This window comes from Amphichorda felina, assembly GCF_050947745.1.
Source record: "Amphichorda felina strain 45539 chromosome Unknown scaffold_6, whole genome shotgun sequence".
NCBI classification, from domain to species: domain Eukaryota; kingdom Fungi; phylum Ascomycota; class Sordariomycetes; order Hypocreales; family Bionectriaceae; genus Amphichorda; species Amphichorda felina.
The window spans coordinates 902,394-929,319 of record NW_028145044.1 but is presented as its reverse complement, the minus strand read 5'-3'; the positions used below and the strand labels follow the sequence as shown (position 1 = coordinate 929,319).

Here is a 26,926-nt window from a genome sequence, read left to right as displayed (position 1 = left end):
CTGGGAGACCCCAGGGATCTAGACAATTCATGGGGGGAATTTAGTAATACTAGAGAGTAGTAATGGGTAGCTTCAAGTAGGTCGAAGCTTAGGAGGTCGCGAAAGCTACACGCAGTCACATGATTGGCACAGAAGTCGGCGCGGAACATGTCGCCGCCGACCAGATTTGGTACCAACCGCCAAAAATCTAGCGAACGTCCGTCACCAGCAGCTTCACCCCCCAGCGCCAGACGACCACTTCCCTGCGGTCAATTCAGGTGCCTGCGGATCGCCGCCTCGCCAATGCCTCGATTATAACCGAAATTCGACGATAAAACTCTGACGGCGACCAAAAGGCAGACCCACCATGCCGTCCTTCAACCCTCTAAGATCCGTCTCCCTGACGGCGACATCCAAATCGTCATGCTCGACGCCTAGAACCCTCTGCCAGCGCCTGACGCAGCAGCCACAACATCAGCCCTCTGCTCGAAGCTTCACCACGACCTCCCGCCTCCAGACCAAGACCATCCAGCCGTCACGCCTCCCCAAGAACATCATCCCGCCCTATCCCTACGGCGAGCGCCGCGTCTACAAGCAGTCCAACAAGGGCCTCTACGGCAACGCCCGCATCCGCTTCGGCAACAATGTCTCCGAGGCTCACAATGTTAAGACGCAGCGCTTCTGGCGGCCCAACGTCCACGTCAAGGTGTACTACTCCGAGGCGCTCGGCGCCAAGGTCAAGACCCGCCTGACGATGCGCGTCCTCAAGTCCATCAAGCGCGAGGGCGGGCTCGAGAACTACATCCTCAAGGACAAGCCGGCGCGCGTCAAGGAGCTGGGGCCCGGTGGGTGGAACCTGCGGTGGCTGCTGATGCAGTCGCGCGCCGTGCAGGAGCGGCTCAACGAGGAGCGCGTGAGGCTGGGGCTGGAGCCCAGGGAGGTTGAGGACAGGGATGACATTGTGCAGTATGCCCTCGACCACGCGACGCCCGGCAAGCTGAGCTTGAAGAGCCGCGAGACGCTAGCGGAGCTGCACCTGGCTGAGGCGTTCACGCTGGGCGACGAGGGGCTCGAAGATGTCGAGGGAGTGGAGGAGCTGACGCCTGAGATGGAGGCGGAGCTCCTCAAGCACTTTGAGGAGAACGAGGCCGAGTTCATCGAGAACCTAGAGGACACCAAGGAGGCCAAGGCCAAGACGGAAAAGGAGGGCGTTCAGGCATAGAGGGAAGCCCCGTGTATCATATCAATGTTGTATAACAGCAAAAGTGTACCCATGTGTCTATAATGAACATTTGTCTTTCCATTTATCGCTTTGGATTTTTTTTAACAAAATTGAGGCCATTTTACCTTGTGTACCATCACGCCATTTCTATATGCCCGAAAATCATCTAAAATCTCAAGTCCCATCCGATCTGCGGCCCAAGCTTGGGCAGCTCGTCGGCCACGCTCTGCACATCCTTGTCGCCTCTGCCGCTGACGCAGATGACAATATCCTCGCCCTTCTTCATCGTCTTGGCCAGCTCAATGGCGCCGTAGATACCGTGCGCAGTCTCCAGCGCGGGGATGATGCCCTCCAGCTGGCTCATCAGGCGAAATCCAAGGAAGGCCTGGGCGTCGGTAGCAGCGACAAACTTAGCACGCTCCTTGTCCTTCCAGCAGCTCAGCTCCGGGCCAACACCAGGGTAGTCAAGACCAGCGGAGACGGAATGAGTGTTCTGGATCTGGCCGTGCTCATCCTGAAGCACGTACGTCCGCACGCCGTGCAGGACACCCTTGGAACCACTGGACAGGGTTGCGCTGTGACGCTCCGTCTCGACACCGTCGCCTCCGGCCTCAACACCGAGGAGCTTGACGCTAGGGTCGTTGGAAAAGGGGTAGAACATGCCAACAGCATTGCTGCCGCCACCTACGCAAGCGACGACGGCATCGGGCAGCTTGCCACGCTTCTCCATGAGCTGCTTCTTCGTCTCCTCGCCAATAACGGACTGGAACGTCCGCACGATGGTGGGGAAGGGGTGAGGGCCAATGGCCGACCCAATGATGTAGTGAGTCGTATCGAGCTCGGTCACCCAGGCCCGGAGCGCTTCGTTGACGGCGTCCCGAAGAGTCTTGCTGCCAGCCTCGACGGCAACAACCTTGGCTCCGAGAAGTCGGATACGGAAGACATTGAGAGCTTGGCGGCGAACGTCCTCCTGATAAAGGGGTCAGCGAATGGGGTACTAGGATAGAGAGATGGCAGAGAACTTACAGCTCCCATGTAGATGGTGCACTCCATGCCAAACTTGGCGCAAACAGTGGCGGTGGCGACACCATGCTGACCAGCTCCTGTCTCGGCAATGATCTTGGTCTTGCCCAGTCTCCGGGCCAGCAGCAACTGTCCGAGGGCATTGTTGATCTTGTGACTACCGGTGTGGTTGAGGTCCTCACGCTTGAGCCAGATGTTGGCACCGCCGGCGTGCTCGGTCAGGCGCTCAGCGAGATGGAGTTTTCCAGGGCGTCCCATGTAGTCGTAGTACGACCGGTACTCCTCCCAGAAGGCCTGGTCGTCCTTGATCTTGTTGAATCCATCCTCTAGCTGAGACAGGCAGTCCATCAAGCTCTCGGGCACATACTGGCCACCATACTCGCCAAAGCGGTCGGGGATCTTGCCGTGGAGCGCAGCCAGCTGGGCAACAAGATCGCTGTCCTCCTCAGCACTAATTCGGTCCGCATCAGTGATGATCTTGTTGACAGTCACATTCTGCCCACTCGGCTCCCTGGCCGCGGCCAAGGTCTCAACAACGCCGACCTCGTGAGTGTTCGCGTTCACGGTCGCAGCGTCGCGGCCGCAGAGGTACGAGCAGAACTTCTCCACATCGTTGTATGCCTGACCCTCCTGGGCCTTCTGAACTGTCGACACAATCTGGCTACCGACGACGACACCGTCCGCAATCGATGCAACGCTCAGGAAGTGGTCGCGGGTGCTGACACCGAAACCAACGGCGGCGGGCTTGTTTCCGCTATACTTCTTAACTCGTTCGAGGAGCTCGGGCAGGTTGGCGTTGAGGGTTCCTAGGGCACCGGTGACACCCTGTCTCGAGACAACGTAGATGAAAGAATCGGCAAGCTGGCAGAGAATCTTCATGCGGGTATCGGATGTTGCGGGGGCGATCAAGGGGACATATGACAGCCTGTCATGGAGTGTTAGCTTTTACGTCATCTGTCACGCGATTACGGGAGACAGCTTACCCTCCCTTGGTGCACAGCTTGCGGAAAGAGATAGCCTCCTCAGGGGGGAGATCGACGACAATAAAGCCGTTGACGCCGGAGCTCTGGCAGTCCCGGAGCAGGCGCTCCTCGCCGTAGCTCAGGAGGGGGTTGTAGTAGCCCATGAGCATGACGGGGGCCTTGAGGCCGCGGCTCCTGGCCTCCTTGATCATGCCAAGGGTCGATTCAATGGTGACACCATTCTCTAGGGCGATGGTATTGGCCGTCTGAATGGTCGGCCCATCGGCAATGGGGTCGGTGAAGGGGGCGCCGAGCTCGATGATATCTGAGAGTTCTCGTCAACAAGGACGTCCGGCCACAACAAAAGGGTGCAGGTCCAAAACATACCAGCTCCTCCCCTCTCCATAGCCAGGAGGATCTCGGGGGTATCCTGGGGGCGAGGGAAGCCGGCCGTGACGTACGTCACCAGCGCACTCTGAAGGCCTGGTTGTCAGTCTCGGGCATGGCGGGGCATCGAGCCGGGTCGTGGTCGGCCAACTCACCCTGTTCTGCGCCTTGCAGCGCTGAAATGTTTGCTTGATGGCCTCCATGATGTCTCTGAAAGGTCAACCGTGTGTAGATGCTGTAGGATTGGACCAAGACGGGGTAGAGCGGCAGCTCAATTCTTTATAGAGATGGGACAGAGTTGGGGAGAATCGAGTCAGTCGGTGGAAATTTCGCCGCCTGTGTCCCGACTCCCGTCACAGCGCACCGCCACTAATAGGTGCTCAATCGTCCAGTGTCAGTCACTCAGTCACCACAGGCTCACGGTGGGCAGAGAACCCCGCGCCCCACCCGACGTCCAGCCTCTGAGGTGCTTACTCCGTAGGTGACAGCCAGTGTTAGACTATTATTGTTAGGTACGTAATAGTAGTAGTCCTTGTAAACCCGGTAAATCTCCGCAACCTCCGCGACCGGTGGGCGGCGGCGCTCAATGGGGCTTATGCACGACACCTGCAGCCCACAAACGGAATTGCCCAATGCGGATACCGGCCTCGAGCTACCACCAAAACGAGTCCATCCGCAGCACGGAGTCCACGGTACGCGTAAACTATTGAGTAACGTGCATACTATGTATTGCATCATGTAGGTGAGACGGAGAGAAGCTGCTCATACATCATACTGCTACTAGTACTGGAAAGATTTTCGAATGAAACAAAGACTCACAGTTTCAGTACAGAGTAACAACCCGAATAGAGTTGCCATTCTCTGACTCCTAAAGTATTATAAAGCAGCTCACTCAAGTCGTTTCGGAAGTCACCTAAATATCCTCGAGGGGATCATCACGACGACATCGAGGGGCGCCAGCTATAGCCAATTGCTTTATTCAGAGTATTCCAATATGGAGCTAGCGGGTAGACAACCTAGCCGCTCAAGACTACTAAACTCTTGCCAATTTGTGCAGTTTGTGACTCGGTCAGACTCGACTAAACTCTCATCGAGAATCCAAAACTAAAACCATATGGTATCTTGTCCCTACCCGGACCCCCTGAAACAACGCTCAAGTTTGACCAGAACAAATCAAAAAGAAAAAACGAAACCCCCCCCCCCGGGGGGGGGCCAGCTATCAAATAATCCCAACTCCTTCTATATTTCCGTAAGGCCATATCACATTTCATCCCTTAGCTCCGCAGCAAGAAAAGCTCTCGGCCCAGGTCCAGCCAGGCCGAACGATGTTGCGCAGAAAAAGAGGCGTTGTTTTTGGTGTTTTCCCTTTCCCCCCCTTTCACCGACCAAAAAGAAAAGGCCATTTCCTCGAACTAGCTGTATTCCGGGGGGTTCCTCTGGTGTGCACCTATCCCGCCCGACATCTTCTCGCCACTTGCGTAGGAGCCATTCTCAACATGCGCCTCACCGCCGTAGTTTGATAGTTTGCTATCTCCACCCCAGGCCTGAGGAGGTGAGCGAGCCTCACCTGTGAACCCCATGGGTCCGCCCTCCGCACGGGTCTTATCCGGGATGGCCATGGCGGCGAGGGTGCGTGTGACGCCCATAAGAACGACAATGACATACACGAGGAGAATCCCTGTGGATATGAGGGCCTCGAGGATGATATTGTTATGGAGCCAGTTGACGACCTTCTCGACGGCTCCGGACACTTCGTCAGTGGTTCCGGAAGACGGAGAGGCCAGGAATGTGTTAAGGCTCGAGTCGTCATCCAGGGAGTCCTTGGCCCCTAGACTAAACGTGTCGTTGGCAAAGAGTGGTAGGGTAACCTTGGCATGGTCATGGACCCACGTGAGACCCTTTTGCACGCTCTCGATCTTGATCCCAATGACACACCGGACCACCGCTTTGATGGGATCAATAAGGATTGTGTCTTTAAAGACAGTCTCGAGGCCATCATCCATGGTATCCATGAAAGTGGTGAGTGTATCATTGACCGAGTCTGTCGCGTTCCGGACGTAGGATAGAACATCCCCATTGATATCATCATTCAGGTTGGTAATGACCCCATTGGCGTCTAGTGCCCACTGTTCCGACACAGAATTGAGGCTGCCGACGACATCGTCGGCAAATTCTCCGACTTGCTCGGCCAGCGCGGGAACTTCATTCTGGACAGCTCGAAGGAGGATGACCTGGCAAAGGCAGGAGAAGAAACCCGCCAGAGCGAGAGACAGGACAAAGAGGGCGGCCGGTGACGTGGCGTAGGCGATGCACCAGCGGGTAAGGATCTGCCGCTTGCCAGCGAAACGGGAACTGAGCTTGATTCCCACGCTTGATGTCATGGGTCGTGAGGCGATGTAGACAACGTCCATCGAGTCGTAGTAGTTCCGCTCAATGAGGCGCGCGTGCTTTTGGTACCGCCGCCATCTCTTGATCTCAAACCAGGCCATAGGCGCCATGACTCCGACAGCTAAGAGCGAGAGGACAACGATGAAGATAATTCGAGCCTTTTCGATGAGTTCATAGAGACCCTCAAAGAAGTTGTTCAGCGTGTCATTCTCGGAGCAAAAGGTCATTGACTCCTTCTGGGCCAGGGGGAAGACATCGCGATCAAACTTGTAGTTGCCATAGCTTTCGTTGAGAGCCTTGCGGACAAAGTCGAAAGGAATCGAAATAGCCTCCTTGGTCAGGTCCTTTACCTCATCAAAATCGGGGATCTTGTCATTAAGTGCCCGAATGTCCTTGGCAAAGTCACCGGCGTCGATGTCAAAATCCTTGAGCTTGTCAATGGGGCCGGAGAAGTCGACATCCGGCCCGTCAGATCCGGGGCTGAAGAGGTCCTGAACCCCATCAATGGCGTCGTTGATTCCCTTCTGAAGATCACCAGAGATATCTGAGATCTCTTTGGTGGCTTCACCGATGAGTTTGTTGATGACCTTGCCGACATCCTCGGTGACGGAGGCGACGGCTTCCAAGCTACCCTTGACGAGAGCAGTGAGAAGACACACGTACGTCCCGATGAGGAAGTTGATGAAGAAGAAGATCATGCCCTCGACACCCTGGAGGATGAGGTCGATAGTGAAAACCATGGCACTGACAGCCTTCTCAATGCCTGTGGCCGCCATGTCATTGACACCAAGGGACAGGTAGTGAGGCATGGACGCCATGGCGCTTCCCACGTCCTCGACCTTGGTGCAAGCCGACAGTGCTTTGGACTTTGCGTCACCGACATTGTCGTTGAGCTGAGCTATGAGCAAGACTACTCGGACGAGAACGAGCAAGAGGAGGATGGTCCAGCGGTTGATCCATATCTGGGAGAGGCGGGATCGAAGGCCAAGATAGGGCGTGAGATACGGCGCTGCGTTTGCCCGCGCCTGTTGTATTTTGCGGATGTCCGACATCTCGATGGAGTCGGACCTGAGAGAGTCGGGGACATCGGGGTAGGTTGTGGCGCCGTCACGATTCCGTGAGGAAAACTTCTTGAATCTATCCATGTTGGTATCTCCTGCCTCGTAAAGTACGTAAAAAAAAAAAAAAAAATAGAGACGAGAAACGGGAAAAGAAAAGGTCTCGGCCGGCGGGACAAGGTCGATGGGGGAGGAACGGTATTAGTGAGGGGATCGAGGGTCATGCGAGAGAAGCTGAACAGACAGATGTGGGCAACAATAACAGCAAGGAAAAAAAAGAAAAAGAAACGACAAAGGAAAGCGTCTCTCTATCTGAAAACGGGGGCCGTATTATGGGTCCGTGGTGCTTTGAATAGGTGATCTTTTGTTGAAGGTGAACAATCAGAAGGGGGGTATGAATGGGGGTCGGCGGACAATGAGAGTCTATAAGGAAACACTGAAAGAGGCACGCAAAAGGCTCACCTGAGTCACTCTGCAGTGAATGAAACAGCTCTCCAACCACGGGACCCCTCTCCACTCTAGAGACGCCTGTCAAACGCTTTCCCTTGGTCGGCGCTTTTCGGTGGCTGGGGAGTGTTGCTAAGCGCTGAGCTCTGGCCGAGCGGCGACGCGACAGCCAGTCAACGACTCTGCACAAAGACAGCCCAGGGCCTCCTCGCGGCCGGCGTTAACAAAGCCAAGAGAGTGTTTTTGTTTCTATCAGTCGCCTGACCAGAGAGAGGGAGGTTGAGGCCCGTTTTGAAACGGGTATCGCGAGGTGGTTGTATTGTTGGGTGGAGAGCTGTCACTTGAAAAGAATCGCTCCTATTCTTGTTGACTTGCACAATAGTCAAAGCTAGTAGTCATCGACAATAGCTAACCGCCAAACGAATAGGGCAAATACTGGAGATAATCAGGCAATACCTGTCCACGAGAGATTTTTGCACCAGACTAGTATTGAGCCTGACTTCTAATTGTGCAAGGGGTACACCCTGGAGCAAGACTGTAGAAGGTGCCCATCTTTCCAGCTCTTCAGCGTCCGGAGGGCGACGACCAAGCTCGCCGTTTTATGGTGCTGAACAGTAGGGATGGTGACGTCCAATTTGGGCAATGTAGTCTGACGACATAGGCTTGCCGTGTACATAAGGACATGGACTGTGGCATGGTGATCGAGTTCCCTTTGGTGGTGAAGCCTGAACTGAGAAAGAAGCGCGCCAGTCCCAGAGGCTCTCTTTCGGCACCCGCCCCACCGGCACTAGTACTCTCTTAGCCGTAGCGCCGTTAAGAGCCACTGTAAACGACTTCGACTGGCTGCGAGGTACTCCGTACGAGTACTTATATTCGTACCTTATGCTCGCGAGTAAGGTATTAGTATATAATGTATTAATTTGCTTTATTTCATGGGGAAACTCTAGCGTTGAGATGCCGGGGTTGAGGGCCAAGGTAATTCCAGTATGTATAATCGATCAATGGCCAAAGCTTTGTCTTTGCTACGTGCCTTGTCGTAAGTATGGCGTTGAGACTAAGGTGGAGGCTCCGAACCGCGGCTTCTCTTTTTAATGGTACAAGTCACTTAAAGTTTCTATGACGGCGTTACTGCCGAGACAGTATTAGTCAGGGTGTTGATGGAGGACGATTCGGGTGCTCAAAAGATACTCGTACACCTGTCCCAGAGATCGTCGCCTAGACTGGCGGTGGGGTGCCCTGGGCGTTCGAATCAGAGGCCAATCAGAGGCCAAGGTAGTCAAAGCCAGTCAGGACCCTTTCGGCCTTGCCCCAAGCTCGTCCCCGCCAATAGCCGCCGACGGCACCTCATCAAACATTGAAGCAACTGGAAATCAGGGCAACAAACAGGTTTTCGTGCCTCTTTTATGACCAGAGATTTTCTCTACGAGCAGGCATTACCTTGGGTGTTTGCCAAGGCATTATCTTGTGGCTTTACTCGAGCCATCATTCATGTTCTCAGTCAAGCCAGGTGCCCGTCAACTTCGCTTTGGCGCGGCAGCTCTTACCGCCTTTGCTACACTCTGACGTCAGTTACTCCCGTCCAAACCCCACTACAGAGTGTACGATACACACATTAGAACCCGACAGCATCCCGACCGTACCTTACGTACTCGTAGTAGTAGTATCGCTTCTAATACTAACTTAAGAAAGAGACACGCAGGACGCGACAATAGAGTGCTACTAAACGGGAGACTAGGGTGCAAAGTTGTGGGCTTGCATCCTTAGTAGACGGGCTTGAGCATGGCTGTGTTTGAAAATGGTCTGTGAGACACGGATTCATTGGCTGTCAATCACTGCTGCCACAGCCGGCGCTCACAGAAACACGTTTTAGGAACCGTGAGCAAACAAAGCCTCATCAGGCGCTTAAGTAGACCCGTCTCTGTATACGAATACTCATCCTGGAATTGCTCATTCTGATCTCTGAACCAACTGGGAGCAAGTATTAGCTTGCTGAAATATTACTGAGACTCGGACGGACCAGCCAAGATGGATTCACAGATCACAGCCACCAGCTCCTACCACCAACCCCTCTAGTGTCATCATAAGAATACCTCAGGAATTATAGAGGCCTGTATGGCATGACTTAGCGTTCCATTTTTATCGAAGAAACTTCCTCAACAAATGCTCCCAATTTAGATGTGTATAGGGTATGGTTTGTCGGGGACACGCAACTGTCTCTCGTAAGTGATGGCAGAACAACCTTAAGAAACCCATGCAGACACATAAACACTTACCGGTTCACGATGGGAGCATGTCGCGATCCTAGATTTGAGATAAACGAATGTTCATACGGGTTCCAAGCAAGCACACCCGCCCAAGCCCAGCACATCTGCGACACAACTGGGGAACGGCATGGCAATACCCAGATCTACGTACTATTCTCAAATACTCGTAGCACTAGGAGCTACAGGGCTTAGGCACAACCTCTATGATTTACATTATTGGCATGGAAAAATGGTCATACCGTGTACCTCTGCTATCGACTCAAACGACCAAACCCTTCCCAATTCGTAAAGCATGAGTCGATAACAAACAGAGACTCGAGGACGACGTAGGCACCAGAGACACTAACGAGCATCATGATTACATGCCATTAACAACATGCACCACATCTCTCGCGAATGATCCAATCTCTTCAGGCTCACACACTTCGGTAGGAGAAGGAGCCGTCCTGCTCACATTAACTCGCCACTATATCACCATAGGCGGATCTGCAAGAAGGGGGCGAGGTATATTCCTTCCGAGTTGTTTCCCTAAATCCGCATCATAGTATCGCAAAGTCCAAGACCCTTCTGCAAGAAAAAAAAGAGTCACCCAAGCACGAACCAAACGCCGTCATCAATCTTGTCGGGTAGTCGCGAGGCGTAACATGCTCGCTTCGTCACTTAGGCGCTGCCGAAGGTATTCTCGCCGGAATAAGTGATGTAGAGGAATCTGGAGGGGGAGAAGTGTTAGTATCTAAAGGAACATGACACGAAATTGAGGTTCGCAACCCACCCATCCTCGTCCTTGTGCTCTTCATAAATGCTACTCATGAGAGCCGCTGTAGGAGGAAGGACCTCATCGACAAAGATGAAGATGGCCTTCTCGGGAGAGAGCTTGATCCTCTTGCGAATGACGTAGACAAACTGGCCGACGGTCAGGTCCGACGGCACAAGATACTTCTTCTTATCGATGGTCGCGATGTCGCTCTTCTCAACCTTCTCGCAGATGACCTACGTGTCCAAATTGTCAGCGACAAATCAACAGCGGGCGAAAACCGTGAGAGGGGTAGCGGGTAGCGTCCCGTCAGCTCCATCCGACAGAATGAAATAAATCACAGATGCAGAGGGCCGCCATCGATCTAGGTAAGGGTCAGGTGCAGGCATGCCATCGTCACTTACGGGAATGCGATCAGAGTACTTCTGGCGGATACGCTCGGCTTCAGCCTTGCGCTTCTCGAAGGGGTGCTCGTCCTTGAACTTGCTGCGCATGATGACGGATAGATGAGCGATCGATGGGTAGGATTCGATTCTGCGCGAAATGTGCGCCGAGACGGTTGTAGTGTGTTTGCTGATAAAACGGGTGCTGAGGTTGAAGGAGGAGAGTTGGGTGTTCGAGGCCTGTGGCGGAAGAGGTGCTGAGGTGTGTGACTGCGCGCCCTCGGGCAAATCGGCGGTGGGGAGAGGTAGGTTACCTAGGCACCTTGATGATGGGGGATGCACACGGTGACGGCAGGCAGCTGAGCTGGCTTGGGGCTCTCAGTCACTCGGGCAGGAGCACCTCCAGCAGGCAGTCACAGACTCACGGCCCATCATGTGTTGCGGCATGACGAGGCGGGGTTCTACCGCTAATCCGCTTTCGGATACCCACACTGTGCCAGAGGTGAATAAGTGTGGCGGGGTAAGTCCGAAGCCCATCGTCACACTGTCCCCTATCAGCAGGCAGACTGACGCCCAGATTGTCATCACGGGGTCGTTCATGTGGCGGAAGCAATCAACTCATCCATGATCCCTCCAGATTTTATCGCATTTGAAATGATAATGGTGACCTAGGTCCCTGCGTTTGCCGGGCCATCCGAAAAGAATGACTAGTTCTTAACGACCTAGCACCTTACATTAGCTCCCAACGACATGTCGGTGAAGCGCACCTCACAAATCAATTCGGTGCCCGACTTCTCAGACTCTTATTAACCTGGGGAAAGCGCCAAATTGATCCTAGGGTGAGGAAACCCCTTCAAAAATTATCCTCTGGTCAGAATGCGGCCGAACAACCGAGACTCGGCCGATCACCTGATGTTGTCCGTAACGGTGCTCAGGTTGCCCCAATACTGGTACGATGTTAAGTCCCCACCTCCGGCCGGCCTTTCGCCGACGCAGGCCATTCGTGACTCGAGCTCCAACACCGGGGCCTACCTCTGTAGCTAGATTCTCCGGTTCCCTCCGCTCATCGTAAGACTTGGCTACGTGTTATGGTCCAGATCAACCGTCTTCCCTTTTATAGGCAAGCAACCGCACGTCGATGATTGAGCCACTCTAGCAAACGCCATCATCTACTCAATCTTTGTCCTTGCCCCCTAGTTCTTCACAGCGTCTGCAATGGTTGCAAGACGACAAACCCAGCGCCTCGCGGCGCGACTCCGTCAGCTCTCGACTCAGTCGCCAGCCCGCCAATTGAATGCGGCCAGGTCCTTTGGGACAAGATCCGGTGTCGCCCAATCTTCCAATCGCTCATGGCAGCTCTCGCTGCTCAGCGCGGCGGTGGCCGTGGGCATTGCCGCCCCGTTCGCCTACTACACGGTATTGCTGTCTGTCATGGATCTGCCCAGGACCGAATGCTCACACCCTATCTAGGCCGTCGAAAACCCTGCGAAACTTGATGCCGCGACACTCGCCGAGAAAGACGCCCAGACGAAGCGCGAAGTAGCAATCAGCGACGACTCGCCCATGCGCCTTCGGATGGAAAAGTTCATCAAGGAGCAGCAGCAGATCATTGTCAAGGAGCTGGAGAGAATCGACGGCAAGAAGTTCCGCAAGGACGAGTGGGAGCGCAAGGATGGCGGCGGCGGTATCACCTGCGTTCTCCAGGAAGGAAACGTCTTCGAGAAGGCCGGCGTGGGCGTCAGCGTCGTCTACGGCTCGCTCCCGAAGCCAGCCATTGCCAAGATGCGTGCCAACCACAAGGGCCTGGACCCCGAAGTCGAATCCCTCGATTTCTTCGCCGCTGGTCTGAGCATGGTCCTGCACCCTTATAACCCCATGGCGCCCACCGTGCACTTAAATTACCGCTATTTCGAAACGGCCAACCCTGATGGCACGTCTCAGACTTGGTGGTTCGGCGGTGGTAGCGACCTGACGCCCTCGTACTTGTTTGACGAGGATGCCATCCACTTCCACAAGACGCTCAAGGAGTCTTGCGATGCCCACGACAAGGACTACTACCCGCGCTTCAAGAAGTGGTGTGACGAGTACTTCTACAACAAACACCGCGGTGAGTGCCGCGGAGTCGGCGGCATCTTCTTCGATGACCTCGACGAGTCCAGCCACGACCAGGAGAACACTTTTGCCTTCATCCAAGACTGCCTCAAGTCTTTCCTCCCCTCATACGTGCCCATCATTGAGCGCCGGAAGGACATGCCATTCAATGAGAAGGAGAAAATGTGGCAGCAGATTCGCCGTGGCAAGTACGTTGAGTTCAACCTTGTGCACGACCGCGGCACAGCCTTTGGCCTGAACACACCCGGGTCTCGTGTCGAGAGCATTCTCATGAGCCTCCCTCTGACTGCTTCGTGGAAATATATGTACGAGCCCGAGCCTAAGAGCAGGGAACAGCGTCTTGTGGATGTGCTCAAGGAGCCCAAGGAGTGGGTTTAGAGAGGGATGCGCTCGGTTGCGAGATTGTAAGAATAGTTGCTGTAAGATCAGGTATATCAGTATTTGAACTAAAATTTATGTGTGTTTTTGATGGCGTATATGTAACATCAATTCTACGGGACATGGTCTCTTATGCCTACGGCGGAGCTAGAGCTGCGAATTTCATTAGGCGGCGGCACCTAAGGTAGCCATCAACGAGGGGTATAGGATCCCTCGCCTTTCATCATTCGACAACATCAGTAAACTCCAGACATGGAGCCCGAATCAATATGCAGAGTCTCCCATCTCATCGCCAATTCCTCACATCTCTCATAGAAAGCCTCTCATCTGGACGACGATCGCCCGCAGAGGAAGAAGCCCACCTCATCCCTTTAGACCGGCGACAGCTCCTACTCACCCTTCACGTCCTCTTCCCAAGCCTACTTCTCCCAGCGCTCGACCTGCTGGACCGCCGACTCGTCACCGGCATCAAATCCTCTGATCCTAGACCCGTCGAGGAGACGGCACTACAACTCTACATCGTCAAGTCCTTGGGCACCACGTTTAGGCGCCGTAACCAGGACGTAGCGTCCAAATCGCGAAGCTATGTTGTACGTCCGAAAGCGTGGAACTGCTCTTGCTCAAGCTTCGCGCTTGACTCTTTTCCGGCGAAAAGATCGCCGGCGGAAGAGAAGAATGGGGTGAAAAAGGAGACAAACTCGTGGTTCGGCGGTATGAGTCTGGATGGTCTCGTGAGTGCAGGAGAAGACGTCCCATGCTGCAAGCATTTACTCGCATGTCTGTTAGTAGAACGGTGGCATAGTTTGATTGGGGGCTACGTTGAGAGTAAAGAACTATCGAAGGACGAGCTGGCAGGAATAGTGGCAGGGTTGTGACATGGGGCAGTTCGTTTACCTATCATTGGTATAATTCGCGCCTTATCCATGGCCAGTACCCTTCCTGTGGGCATGCATTATCGTCACCTCCAGTCTACCGTTATGTTGTCAGTGTACAAGAAGGGCCCATGGCCCAGAATGCCAACCACAATGTAGGACTCCCAAGGACGCCCAGAGCCACTTCGTGCTGTGCCTTGCCAGTCTAATTGTGCAGTCCGCGGTCTCCCCTCATTTCTTCTTCTCCTTGTTCTCTTTTTCCTTTTCCTTTTCCTTCTCACCGCGCTCCTTGCCCTCGCCGTTGACTCCGTTCGCACTGCCTTCCTTCTTGTCATCCTTGTTCGCTTCCTCCTTCTTAGCCTCTTTCTCCTCTTGTTGTTGCCTGTTCTGGATCTTGTTTTCGATGAGATCATGGAACGCCGTAATGGCACGTATCAGACTGCTCAGGTAGATGGCCATGAGCTGGTCGTTGGTCTTGACGCTGAGTGCGTTTGAGAGCTCGCCGCTGCCAGTCTTGCCCCCGGTCTCGGGAGTGAACAGGTTCGGCAGCAGGTTGAAAACATCCTGCAAGTTTCCGAGAATCGCGTGGTTGACAGGAAGGTCGCCGTTGAGGACTTTCTGAAGGTAGGCCCCGATGTCGCGTAGGCGCAGGTGCAGGCCCTGGAGCGACTGGAGCTGGTTGGTGACACGGGTAGACAGAGTACCGACGGCCACATCCCTGATGTCCCTTAATAGGTGCTCAACACCAATCTCCTCTGCTTCCTCGGCCTCGATAATCGAAGGTGTATGGACAAACGTCCTTGAGGTTGTGGTACCATCCTAGATAGGTCAGCCTTGAGGGAATCCAAACGAGTAAGAGCAGGGGTGGTGACAACGCACATCCTTGATCTCCTCAACAGCAAAGTAAGCATCTGTCGGGACGCCAGATTCCTTCGGCTGCACATCAATAATGACTAGGAGAGGATTCGGCGTGTAGCGCTTGAAGAGCTCGTTGATTTCCAAATCGGATGCTCGCAGCTTGGGACCAGTGTGGTACCATCCTATTAATTTCTCGCGGGCGTTGATCTTCTTGAACATATCGTTCATCGATTCGACGTAGTTGTGGTCTAGGAACCACACCGATGGGTCCTTCTCATCTTCCTCGAATGGCACTGGGGACAGTCAGCGCCCAACTATCAAACAGGACGTTAAACAGCAACAGTAGAGAGGTTTACGTACCAGCAAAGCTGTTAGATACCCTCACATTCTTTCCATCGTTCTGACCAAGCAGCACACCCACAACTCGCCGCGACTTTGCTTGGTTCTGGACGGTTCTGTTGTAGTGATCGACGGCACTCAGAAGGACGAGGGGTGCGACGGTGACGTTTCGGGTGACGAGGGAGAGAGTTTCTGCCGTGGTGGTAGGCATCGTGGTGTTTTTGAGGCCTTGGCCACAGCAAATTACAGGCAGTTGCGGGAAAAGTAGGAAGATGGATGGATTCTCGTGGGGTTGCGGATGTTAGAGGTCGCAGGCTGGCGCTCAGTCAAGTCGCCGTACGTACACTGGAGGCTGCCTTCACTGAATGGAGCTCAGCTCATGTGGCGGCGAGCCTCCTCCAAAAAGCTCAAGCCTCATTTATAATCACGTGACAGTAGCTTCAGCCGCACTAAGTCAGGAATCTCGTCCAGTGGCTTGGTCAGAGCGCACTGACATCATGCCTTTCGAGCCGCCAAGAATGAACTTCGTGAACAGTGAAACGTCCAAGTTGGGTCTCGTTTTGCCGTGGATGACGTGGGCGAGTTGCTAGTATATAGAAGAAAGGGGACGATCGTTAGTGCCGCTCGTACCAAGGTACGTCAATGATCCGGAGACCTTTTCGCAATCTGGACGAAGTATGCGCTACGAGGTTCGTCATTCAGCATTGTATTGAATGTAACCAAAAGCACGTAGGAAGCACACGGGATTTTGGTTCTCATGATGACTGGTGAGACGTTGGAATTCCCCTGGCAAAATGGGTCCCGAGAGCGCCATCTGCCTCGGCGCGTCGTGGGCGGAGTCGCGGACAGGCGGAAATGCATGCACCGGTGCCAGTTCGAGACCACTTCCTTCACATGAACAGTCCGAGCATTTCCTCGCAATTGGGCTTAATCCACGCCGTAGATAGGCATATGCCGTGACAGCGAAACGCGTTCTTTTTAACAAGCAATACTACACTACAGTAGATGCTAGGCCTATACTTAATACATCGAATCTCTGAATGACAAGGGTAAAGAATCGTCGTTGCCTTCATCTTTTTCTGCGTCAGAATTCCGTCTGTTTAAGAAACGCACCAGAAGCTCAACCAATTACGTCGCCCCATCCGGCAAGCTCCCACACACCCAGCCGTGGTCGGCGCCAGCGCACCAACATTTCCACGCCTTGCCTGTGCAGCCCTGTGGCTTCATTCTCGATCAAGCATCGCTTCCCACTAACCTTCCATTCTTCTTTGTCCTCTCTCCTCCTCTAGCTTCCCTCCTCCCCCTTCCTCTTCTGTCAGCGTCAAGAGAATCTATCCCCTCCCAATTGACCCCGTCAATACCGCCAATATGGGTATCGTTGAGGATGAGCTTAACCAGCTGAAGGGGGTCGTTGCCAATATCGAGTCGCGCATCAAGAGGCTCGAGGAGCGCGGCACCGGCTCGTCTCCGACCACCGAGGATCTTCGCATGATTCTCATCGGTCCTCCTGGAGCTGGTACGTCTCCGCTAGACCCCGTGTCAATTTTCCAGGCCGCTGACCTGTTTCTAGGCAAGGGAACTCAAGCACCCAAGTTGAAGGAGCGATTTTCCTGCTGCCACCTGGTGCGTCCACCACGAACCCGGTCAACCCCCCGACAATCTAACTCTCTGCTTTACAGGCTACGGGCGACATGCTGCGCAGCCAGGTCGCCAAGAAGACTCCCCTCGGTCGTGAAGCCAAGAAGATCATGGACCAGGGTGGCCTTGTCAGCGACGACATCATGATTGGCATGATCCGGGAGGAGCTCGACAACAACAAGGAGTGCCAGGGCGGGTATGGAGTCTACCCTTTGGTATCCCTTCGTTTTACACCACGCGCTGACGTAGCCTTTCTAGCTTCATCCTCGACGGCTTCCCTCGCACCGTTCCTCAGGCCGAGAGCCTCGACGCCATGCTTGCTGAGCGCAAGAAGAACCTCCAGCACGCCGTTGAGCTCCAGATTGACGACTCCCTCCTAGTCGAGCGGATTACTGGCCGCCTCGTCCACCCTGCCTCCGGCCGCAGCTACCACCGCACCTTCAACCCTCCTAAGGAGCACATGAAGGACGACGTCACTGGCGAGCCACTCATTCAGCGAAGCGACGACAACGCCGAGGCCCTCACGAAGCGTCTCGGTACCTACCACGCCCAGACCGCCCCAGTTGTCGGATACTACCAGAAGACCGGCATCTGGAAGGCCATTGACGCTAGCCAACAGCCCGGCCAAGTATGGAAGAACATGCTGGAGATTGTGGAGACTGGGTCTAACAACGGCCACGGCTCAAGCATTCTGAGCCGCATTGTTGGCAAGAACTAAATTAATCGTCCCTACCTAGTTGGATATACTGGGAACCCGGAGGAGCACAGTGAAGTTCTCAGAAGGCTGAAACAACCTAAGGAGCCTGTTCTCCTCTATCACTCAACGAATGCCATGTCTAAAACATCAAAAGTTTTTGCCTGGCATATGTATGTAACACTGTTCAAAATACAGACCACTGCACCACCTATGATTCCATCTAGATCACTCGTGTCGATTTAACGGACTGCGCATATTGGCTGTTATATCCTACCTCTTTCATGGGCCCTCTAGCTATATTCACCATCAGGAACGGGCAGGCCTTCTATAAAGAGCGTTATTAATTTTTAGGTACGAAATGGCCACACGATGTAAACTCTGACGTACTCGGATAGCCCTGATTTGAGTCAAAGATGCATTAGGTTACTACTGCATATTCCAAAAACTCAACGAAGATCTAACCTCCCTGATTATCCATTCCTAACTAGCCAAAGGTACACTACAATAGCCATGGGCCTAACCCATTAGCACTAAATCACACGCCATTAGGGGTATTTAGGGTAAAAGAAAGGAGTGTTCGGTCACCGCCTGTCTCGCGAACCCCCTCTGTTCTATATCATCGACCGGTGGAGGTGTAATAGACAAAGGAGACTAGAAAACGAATCGAAACACCTTGAGCTCCCTTACAATGCTATATATGAATGAAATTGACGCGTAAAAGCTGGCCAACGGCTGTCACGGGCCCGAAGCCCTGGGTATACGGGTGAAATGATATATACAGGTGATCTTAGGAGTTGTTGCAAGTGGTGTGAAGGTTTTAGGACCTCATCTCGTCGCCCAATGGGCAAGAGACTTGGAGCCATGGCCTCGGCCCGTGAGTCCTTATCTCCTCGGGGTAGCTGACAAAGTCAGTTTAGTAGAGGTAGAGCGAGTCGCGGCGGCGCAACTGACCATTGACCATCTGCCTCTGCCTGTTTACCCAACTCTTTGGGGCGTCATGCCGCCGCTGAAGCACAACGTGGTTGCTTTGCAGCCGGCCGGTAAGGTCGTACCAAGCCGTGGCCATTAAGTCGTTCTCCCTCCGGAGATTCTTGATCTTATGTTCCAATACCGCCTTAAACCGCACTTCGTTAGCTCATAACACACAGTGACATGGGGAAAAGAGACTAGATTGAGGACCAAAAAAGAGAAGAAAAAAAGACAAATTGTTACATAAGATCGATTGATGTCGCTGGCAGAACTATAATCATGAGACCACGGAGCACGTACCTTCTGCGCTGCCGCTGCTTCCCCACCAAGTGCAGCTTTGAGTTGGCGTTGTAGGTCGACCCGCTGCTGTTCCGACTTCTCGAGTTGCTGCAAGAACCAATATGTCAATACGAGAACCGTTACGAGAGGGTAAAAAGTTATGAAGAATGACTCAAGGACCACTTGGTTTCTCATCTGAAGGTTTTTGTCAACCTCTTCCAGGCTTTGCCCACGGTAGATTTCGGCCTTGCCGATTGATCTGATTCGGCCGACCGCCTGAATCCCAGTGTTGTCTTGGGACGCCTCGTAGACGAGGGCATCGCCTGATCGACGAACCGGGAATAAGCTGCAGGTGGTGGAATAGGTCCAAGTTCGATCGATTCAAACCCGCCTATAGTTTCCTGGTCGGGAAGAACAGAGGAAAGGGGGGAATAATTGGAAGGATGGGAAAGAGGGATTGGGATCGGGGGCGTCAAAGAGGGAGAAAGTAAAGGCCAAGGGACTCTTGGCCATAACTCTGGTGGCATCTCTTCATCCTCAGGAACAGACTGGGGTTCACTCACATCGTTCCTCTCTAAGAGACGAGCACGAAGCTTCTCGATTTTCTCGCCCTCCTTCTTAGCAGCCTCAGAAACGTCGGGATCCTTGGAAATTGCGTCTTGAAGGTCCTTGCCATCCTTGGCATATTTGCGGAGCTTGTCCTTGGCCAAAAGGGCTTCGATTAGCTGGGATTTTTGAGCATCTCGTTCCCTAATGAGGATATTATGCTTGTCTCGTAGACGGCCAAGCTCAGCTTGTAGGGACTCGGCGATCAGCCCGTCAGTCCTCTTCAGTTGGTCAAGTGCCTCGACGCTATCCTTCTCAACGGCGGACAGCTCAGTATTGAGAGCCAATAGTTCACGGGCCTGGTCGCTGTTTTGATTTTCAAGCTCCACAATACGCTTGCGGGCCTTCTCGAGCTCGTCCGTTTTCTGAATGTTCTCCGTCCGAAGGTTGGCAAAAGCTTGCGTCCTGAAATAATCAGCACTGAGCGGATGAACTGGGCCCAAATTCATTATTTGATCCAAGGCATTTACTAACCCTTCGCCAGTCATATTATCCATCAGCGCTTCTATCTGGCTTTGGGCCACGGCATTCTTCTCGAACATGTCATTGAAGTTGTCTTGGAGCCGCTCTCGGTGAGACTTTTCTTCCTCCAGCTCACGGCGCAGCAAGGCAGCGTCACCGGTTGAGCCCATCGTTCTCCGCAGCAAATCATTCTCAGCTTTTAGGCGTGAGAACTCTAAGGGCATATTGGTCTGGCTATCCTCGCTAGCATTGTTGAGCTCGTCCTCTAGATTAAGACCAGATCCAGGGACTGGTTCTCCGCCTTGAGGAGCGGTGCCAACTCCCTGCTGCAGCTGCTCCTGGAGATCCTGAATAAAGCTCTCGTCGTGGCTGCGTTGGTTTTCGAGACGCAAGAGCTCGTCTTGGAGTGCAGCCACGTCCCTGATGAGTTGGGACTTCTGGTTACGCTCGTCCCATAGGTGCTGTTCAGACTGCGTAATCATCTTAGTCAGTTCATCCTCAGCCTTCCTCGTCCGCGCATATCGCTCTTTGTCGTCCATGAGAGACCGCAGCTGCTCCTGGAGCTCTGCGCGCTCGTACTGAAGGTTCTGAACCTCCTTTACAAGATGCTGCTGCGACTCGAGCTTTTGTTTGTACCTTTCCGCAATGTTGGACTTCTTCTCGAGCTCTTCGGCCTTGTGCTTCCATTCCGTCGCTTGATCTCGAAGTTCATCCGCTTGGATACTCTTCAGGGTCAACCGCTGAACTTCCGCCTCGAGCTGAGACTTGACTTTGTCGTGGTTCCGAATGATTTCTTCATATCTAGCGATGATCTCCATCTGTTCATGAACCTGATTCTCCAGCATTTTGATGGCTTCGGCATTGCTGGCACCATCCTGCGTTGCTTTGCGCAGGACCTCGAGCTCCCGGTCATTCTTCTCCTTTTCGTACCGCAGCTCTTCGTGGCTAAGCTGCAGGTGCTCAAGGCGGGTGATATAGTCCGACAGATTCCTTTTGGTGACTTCTAGTTGCTGTCGTAAAGCCGCGTTCTGCTCCTCTACCAAAAGATCAACATCGCGGGCTTCCATGACAGCATCCATAGCCTCTTCCAAGTCATCGTCATCCTTGGACGCTGCGATGTCCTGTTGTACAATACGGAGGACCTGCATGATTTCGGCTTGGGTCTCGTGATCGAGACTGTTTTGTATTCTTGGTATATACTTTTGGTTGTCGGGTCCTAACGCGGCAGCGGACACCATAACGGCGAGCAACTGAAAGCAACTGTCAATCAAAGTCGACTGCAACTTGAATTCGTTGCTAGCTCGCCATAAACGAGGCCTTACCTGGCTCATGCCCTGGGGGTCAGGGCTATCGGCGATGGCATGGTAGTCATACTTCTTCGCTTGGCAGATCAGCTCCGGAATCTGCCTCCGAATAAACCGAAAAAGGCCCTTATAGACGGTCTGGAGATTGCGCTTGTTGGTGAGATACTTGGAGGTCGTGTTGCTGGTCTCCAGGTGCGAAGGGTCGAACTCGGAATCGAGCTCATGGAGAATATTGGCGAGTACCACACCGCTTGTGAGCCCATCGAGGGATTCGGCCGTGCGTCCCAGATCAAAGACGCGGTTAGCCTTTGCGCAGTAGGCAGTCAGCTCAGGATGTTGACAGGGTGATGCATCATTCAACGCAGGGGCTTCTGGAAAGAAGAGACGGACTGCTTTTAAGAGCGCGACCTGCGCGCTCTGGCTGAAGGATGGCGTGGGTTTTGTCGGCGGTGGAGCCATCTTGAGTGGTGTGTTCTTGTAGGTAAACGATTAAAGCTTGCTGTGTCGAAGCCGAGTGAGGCTCTATCATAGATTTGGGTACCGCGTCGCGATTTGTGATGTCGGCAGCAGCGTGGAGGTTGAGAGAGGAAACATGTCTGAATAGAGAAGGGTAAAAAAGAATTCAGAGACCTTTATATATTACAGAGCGAGTGAGGGCAGCTAAAGTGTTGGGTGCATTGCTCCTGGAACAGCAGATGTTGTTCGTTGAGGTTGGATGTTGCCTCGAGGAGTTCGGCGTTGTTCCCCTCCCCAAAGCTTCGTTGATCCACAGGGGTCTGGGACATGTTCCTGGGCGGGTCTCACCTGGAAATCTGCATGAATAGGCAAGGACATTAACTACACAGCCCATCAATAGATAGTGAACAGATTGACATAATGTACGAATATACTTTCCACATGGGGGAGGACGTTTTTCCTAGTTCGTTTCTTGTTTTCCTTTACTAGCACAAGGAGTGGCTCGATAGGGTTGCTGGTCGCGCCTCGTAATGCCCGAGAACAGTCACATGCATCATCATCTTCAGTGACGAGTCATCAGAGTTGCAATGAGACCGCACACCACGGCGTCAGTAATCAACCGTAATCGCAAGTTAAATTGCTACATAAACACATTGCTCATCATTCTGATACAAGACCATCTTCTAGGTGGCAGAATCTAAAGCCAGGCTCGCATCATTCCAAACGTAACGCCTGTCCTTAAATCATTGCACCGAAAGGAGCGTAGTCCCCGACAAACCGCCGGGTATCACCAGTTAAACTGCAACCTGCACTGTCCAACTGTGTCCGTTGCCCATATTTCTCACCCCATATGTATATCATCTACGCCTTGGGGTTCCCATATCGTCATCAATCATGCCACCGATGAAAGTCGTTTAGTTGTTGTCGAAAGAGACGACCTTGTCATCCTCAACCCGCATAGAATGCTCATTTCCCCAGGCTTGCACCGTTTGGAGAGCATCCTCAGGCGCATCGACGGCGAAACCCCTGCGTAGCGTTAGCTATGGACCTTCAAGAGTCTTTCGTGGTGGGGGGGCGGACTTGATGATGGTGTACACGTGGGTGATCTTTCCGCCCTTCGCGATGATGTCGTTCTTCGCTTTCTCGATAACAGAGTCGGGGGTGTTCTTGTCCTCAAAATAGACAATGGCCGACTTGGCCAGAACGCCAGGGACGACGGCGAGAGCGGTAACAAGGAATCCGAGAGGGCGCATTGTGGCGATAAGTCAGTCGATGTCAACAGCTACAGGTGACTCGTTCGTGCAGTCTCGATGTGATCGAGCGCCGGGCGTGACAAAAGCGGGTGATTTCTGAGTGTTGATTTTGTTCCTTTGTCGTGATGATGGGGACTGGACAGGGAGTCGCAAGTTGACGGCGCAGGGACCTGATATTTATGCACTTGCTCGTTGAGGTTGAGGAGGGTGGCCAGGGAGCCTTGGGTGTGCCACTGGTCTAGACTTGACGCATTAACAGATGACCTCAAGGTTGCGGGGGTGGTCTCCTACTTTCAGGCGGGTGCACGGTAGCTATGCTTACCCCAGGGTTTAGCCGATCGACCATGATACTGGCCGTAGCTTCCGCATTGGGCAGGAGACAAGGTCCCTCTTCGTGACACAATCGGCAGTCCAGCCATGATTCACAGGCTCGTCGATTCGATCGCGCCCCTCTGCACGTACGTACTGCCGAAGTCGACATGCCCTTTTGGGTTTTGAAGTTTGTCAGGTGTCATACCTTGCCAGGCTCCCATATCCCACGCAAAGAAACAAACACCTCTCCTCCCGTCCTAAATTTCGATGCCTGGGAGGCATCCAAGCACACAAAAGTCCCTCCATGCGACAAATGTTGGATGTGCCGCGCGGACAAGTCGCATCTCCAACAAAGCTCCATTAGATATCGTACGCATTGTGATCTGCTCAACTGTCGCTCCGCAACACGAAAATACCAATGCAATGACTTCGGTTCCTCCCCTCCCATTTGAGGCGAGCCCGATGCACCTCCCACGCACGCATCGAATAAAGCATTTTCGGGGTCCAAGTTCGCCCTTCTATGTGGGAACTATCAGTTGAGCCTATAGCATATGAAGATCTTGCTCCTCTCAGAGGTGCTAAATTCGTAGTTGGAAAATAATCATGTTTTCATCGTCAAAACTACAAAGTAACAACTGGAATATATACTGTGGAAGCGGCCCTAACCTAGGTGCTGGTAACTTGATGGGCACGACACCAATACTAATAATACATTTATTCGTAAAATTAGAGCTTTACATGCTATTATACCTACCTACTAGTTGGTAGGTAGTACTCAAGCCGTTCCTTAAGGATTCGGGTGAGATATTATTGCTAGGACCAGCAAAGAAACAAATCCACCGTTGGATTCTGAAATCGGCAGCAATTTGTGCTCCTAAATTCCGATATCAAAAAAAAATTGCAGCATACATGTACGAGTACGGAGTACTAATGATGCAGTTCGAGACACCTACGCTGCTCCAAAGGATAGTGTACCACCACACCAGCACTGTCCTGCCAGGGCAGTGTACTACTTCGTACGTAGGTGGTATGCAATCATGAGAGTGTTTCAAATGTTGTTCAACCCTGTTCAACAATGCGATCTTCTGCCCCGCCCGCAGTCCGAGACTCGCGCTGTACGAGTAATACCACCTACTGTGTACGTCCACCTCGGCCTGTACGAGTATAAGCGACCAGCATATAAGAGGATCCAGGCATCTTCAACATACTACTACTATGTATCCGTAGCCGTACACGCAGTTAGTGGCATTAGCCATCAGGCACCAGCATACGACTTAGCAAATAATAGGAATAACAAAATATGAATATGTTCAATGTGTAGAACCTTGTCAATCGAGAATCTCCAGAACCCTGTCTGACTGGAGTCGATTTCCAGGTACTTGCTGCCCACCAAACGCCTTGAAATGTCCGCCGACGCCAATAATGCTTATAATGGAGGAACATGCATCACATTATGACTGCAATCTCAAGCCTTTGCGCTTCCAGAGAGAGTCTCATTCTCGTTCCAAACATCCTTGCTTTCCAGCTCAACTGCCCGCATAGCCTTAGCAACCTCGTCGAGTTTAGCCACCACATCGATGACACCATTGTTGACGCGTTGGAAGTACTCGTCATTGGCCTCGCGGCGCCTCCTAGCCAGCAGAATGTCTGCTTCGGTCTCTTCCTCCAATTTGGCACCCAAGCGCTCAACTCCCGCAGCGTTGCTCTCCAGTTTAGCGCTGGAGGCTGCTGTAGTCTTCGCTGTGTCTGTAGCCTCCCCAGCACCGGGCTTTGCCGCATCGCTCGTGACACCTGTCATATTGCGCATCTCATCCCCAGCAGCCGAGGCAACACCTTCTCTATAGGCTGTCTCAATAGCATCATCGGCCTCGCTTCTTGCCCAAGCCTGAGCGAGAGCAATCTGGGCCGAACGTAGATCTCCCAGTTTACGATCATGATCCGGTCCAAAGACGTGGGTTCCACCAGAAGCTGAAAGCTCGACTTCTTCCAGGGTTGCTTGCATCTCAGCCCATAGAGCGTCCGTCCTATCGACACTACGTGTGCTTTCTGCCGACTTCAAAGCTCGCTGAGGGCGATGTGCGCTACCAACGGGTACGGCAGCGGCACTGGGGTCAAGGTTGGACCGTTCACGAGTCAGTGAACTGGGACCTGGAACTGAGGCACCCGGTGCCAGAATTCCGGGTAGAGAGACATGGGAGGCTGCCGGAGACGGGTGCAAGAATAGGGACGGAGGCGGATCGCGCTGCGACTTGCTTGGGATCCTTGATGGCAAAGCCATGGAGTCCTCGGTTGTATTATTCCTCAATTTGAAGCGAGGACGAGGAGGCCAGAGCAGGCCGCTCGCACGTCCACCGATTGGCGACATTATGATCGGGTCAACACTGACATGGATAATGCAGTGCAGGGGTCCATTTCTTGGCGATAGAGAGTCATGGTTTGATTGGGTAAGGTGGCCGACGGATAATAGCTTGTCCGCTGACATAAGTCGCGCGCCAGAGTTGGAGGACCAGCATATCACGTGCTGTGTTCGTGGAGCCCACAACAGACCATTTCCCCTCTAGGGTGCAAAAACCCTACCAAGGAATTCCGAAGGCTGAAGCCCAACTTTTCGCAGCACTCCGCCAATCGACCTCTTACCAACCATCGCCGCGATACCCTGTATAAAATCGGTGAGTCTTTGAGCGCCCGCCACAGCTCATACACTTTCTGAGCCCCTACGACTTGTCTCAATTGCTAACTCGACGAAGCAATCATGGCTGGAGGCAAACCCCGTGGTCTCAACGCTGCCCGCAAGCTGCGGACGAACCGCAAGGATCAGAAATGGGCTGATCTTCACTGGAAGCGCCGCGCGCTCGGCACTGCCTACAAGTCCTCTCCCTTCGGTGGCTCTTCCCACGCCAAGGGCATCGTCCTCGAGAAGGTCGGTGTCGAGGCCAAGCAGCCCAACTCCGCTATCCGAAAGTGTGTCCGTGTCCAGTTGATCAAGAACGGCAAGAAGGTTACGGCTTTCGGTATGTTCCAGGGTGGATTCTCGTGGGTTGGGTGATCGTATGCTGACTGCTCCGCTCTTTAGTCCCCAACGACGGTTGCCTGAACTTCGTGGACGAGAACGACGAGGTCCTGCTTGCTGGTTTCGGTCGCAAGGGCAAGGCCAAGGGTGATATTCCCGGTGTGCGCTTCAAGGTCGTCAAGGTTTCTGGTGTCGGTCTGCTTGCTCTGTGGAAGGAGAAGAAGGAGAAGCCCCGTACTTAAGAAGTTGTGTTTGTGGAATGGGGCGACGTCACTTTTGGGCATGAGGAGTCACAACGGCTTGCTTGCATCGGCATTACAGGTTAGGGTTTTCGACCAGGGGACACGGATCTGAAAGAATAGATCAAAAAAAAGTCTCTTCAAAAGCCACCACAAAGCTCCGCGCTCCCGAGATGAGTAGGCTATGTTCCCAGATGTTCTACACGATAATGTACAAGTTTTTAACGACGCCAACAATTATTCCTCCGGATCGTTAGAAGTAGCCTCAGGCTCTT

At 53.2% G+C, this 26,926-nt stretch overlaps 11 protein-coding genes across 11 annotated transcripts; 4 read left to right on the top strand and 7 right to left on the bottom strand.

Annotated features, from left to right (window-relative positions):
- Positions 1 to 346: 346 nt before the first annotated feature.
- On the top strand, positions 347 to 1,201 carry ACO1O0_006123 (mitochondrial 54S ribosomal protein bL28m; the record flags this gene model as incomplete). The annotated part of the gene is made up of 1 exon (XM_083195519.1): positions 347 to 1,201. One exon carries the CDS (start codon positions 347 to 349, stop codon positions 1,199 to 1,201), a length of 855 nt encoding a protein of 284 aa, XP_083048535.1.
- A 166-nt stretch (positions 1,202 to 1,367) lies between these two features.
- Positions 1,368 to 3,776, bottom strand: TRP3_1 (tryptophan synthase TRP5; the record flags this gene model as incomplete). The annotated part of the gene is made up of 5 exons (XM_083195518.1): positions 1,368 to 2,171; positions 2,228 to 3,149; positions 3,208 to 3,511; positions 3,574 to 3,661; positions 3,729 to 3,776. 5 exons carry the CDS (start codon positions 3,774 to 3,776, stop codon positions 1,368 to 1,370), a joined length of 2,166 nt encoding a protein of 721 aa, XP_083048534.1.
- A 1,209-nt stretch (positions 3,777 to 4,985) lies between these two features.
- On the bottom strand, positions 4,986 to 7,106 carry PRM1 (pheromone-regulated protein PRM1; the record flags this gene model as incomplete). Its single annotated transcript, XM_083195517.1, has 1 exon — positions 4,986 to 7,106. The coding sequence occupies one exon, from the start codon at positions 7,104 to 7,106 to the stop codon at positions 4,986 to 4,988; it is 2,121 nt and encodes a 706-aa protein (XP_083048533.1).
- Positions 7,107 to 10,390: 3,284 nt separating this feature from the next.
- ATG8 (ubiquitin-like protein ATG8) lies at positions 10,391 to 10,978 on the bottom strand (the record flags this gene model as incomplete). Its single annotated transcript, XM_083195516.1, has 3 exons — positions 10,391 to 10,439; positions 10,503 to 10,720; positions 10,889 to 10,978. 3 exons carry the CDS (start codon positions 10,976 to 10,978, stop codon positions 10,391 to 10,393), a joined length of 357 nt encoding a protein of 118 aa, XP_083048532.1.
- A 1,104-nt stretch (positions 10,979 to 12,082) lies between these two features.
- HEM13 (coproporphyrinogen oxidase) lies at positions 12,083 to 13,357 on the top strand (the record flags this gene model as incomplete). The annotated part of the gene is made up of 2 exons (XM_083195515.1): positions 12,083 to 12,283; positions 12,338 to 13,357. The coding sequence occupies 2 exons, from the start codon at positions 12,083 to 12,085 to the stop codon at positions 13,355 to 13,357; spliced, it is 1,221 nt and encodes a 406-aa protein (XP_083048531.1).
- Positions 13,358 to 14,460: 1,103 nt separating this feature from the next.
- RPN8 (proteasome regulatory particle lid subunit RPN8) lies at positions 14,461 to 15,637 on the bottom strand (the record flags this gene model as incomplete). The annotated part of the gene is made up of 3 exons (XM_083195514.1): positions 14,461 to 15,048; positions 15,109 to 15,380; positions 15,448 to 15,637. The coding sequence occupies 3 exons, from the start codon at positions 15,635 to 15,637 to the stop codon at positions 14,461 to 14,463; spliced, it is 1,050 nt and encodes a 349-aa protein (XP_083048530.1).
- Positions 15,638 to 16,794: 1,157 nt separating this feature from the next.
- Positions 16,795 to 17,782, top strand: ADK1 (adenylate kinase ADK1; the record flags this gene model as incomplete). Its single annotated transcript, XM_083195513.1, has 4 exons — positions 16,795 to 16,942; positions 16,997 to 17,049; positions 17,106 to 17,260; positions 17,323 to 17,782. 4 exons carry the CDS (start codon positions 16,795 to 16,797, stop codon positions 17,780 to 17,782), a joined length of 816 nt encoding a protein of 271 aa, XP_083048529.1.
- An 892-nt stretch (positions 17,783 to 18,674) lies between these two features.
- Positions 18,675 to 21,840, bottom strand: ACO1O0_006116 (uncharacterized protein; the record flags this gene model as incomplete). Its single annotated transcript, XM_083195512.1, has 5 exons — positions 18,675 to 18,875; positions 19,031 to 19,117; positions 19,573 to 20,020; positions 20,090 to 21,327; positions 21,400 to 21,840. 5 exons carry the CDS (start codon positions 21,838 to 21,840, stop codon positions 18,675 to 18,677), a joined length of 2,415 nt encoding a protein of 804 aa, XP_083048528.1.
- Positions 21,841 to 22,751: 911 nt separating this feature from the next.
- Positions 22,752 to 23,090, bottom strand: ACO1O0_006115 (uncharacterized protein; the record flags this gene model as incomplete). The annotated part of the gene is made up of 2 exons (XM_083195511.1): positions 22,752 to 22,863; positions 22,918 to 23,090. 2 exons carry the CDS (start codon positions 23,088 to 23,090, stop codon positions 22,752 to 22,754), a joined length of 285 nt encoding a protein of 94 aa, XP_083048527.1.
- A 1,777-nt stretch (positions 23,091 to 24,867) lies between these two features.
- On the bottom strand, positions 24,868 to 25,404 carry ACO1O0_006114 (DUF5315 domain-containing protein; the record flags this gene model as incomplete). The annotated part of the gene is made up of 1 exon (XM_083195510.1): positions 24,868 to 25,404. One exon carries the CDS (start codon positions 25,402 to 25,404, stop codon positions 24,868 to 24,870), a length of 537 nt encoding a protein of 178 aa, XP_083048526.1.
- Positions 25,405 to 26,154: 750 nt separating this feature from the next.
- On the top strand, positions 26,155 to 26,654 carry rps23 (40S ribosomal protein uS12; the record flags this gene model as incomplete). Its single annotated transcript, XM_083195509.1, has 2 exons — positions 26,155 to 26,413; positions 26,476 to 26,654. The coding sequence occupies 2 exons, from the start codon at positions 26,155 to 26,157 to the stop codon at positions 26,652 to 26,654; spliced, it is 438 nt and encodes a 145-aa protein (XP_083048525.1).
- Positions 26,655 to 26,926: the final 272 nt, after the last annotated feature.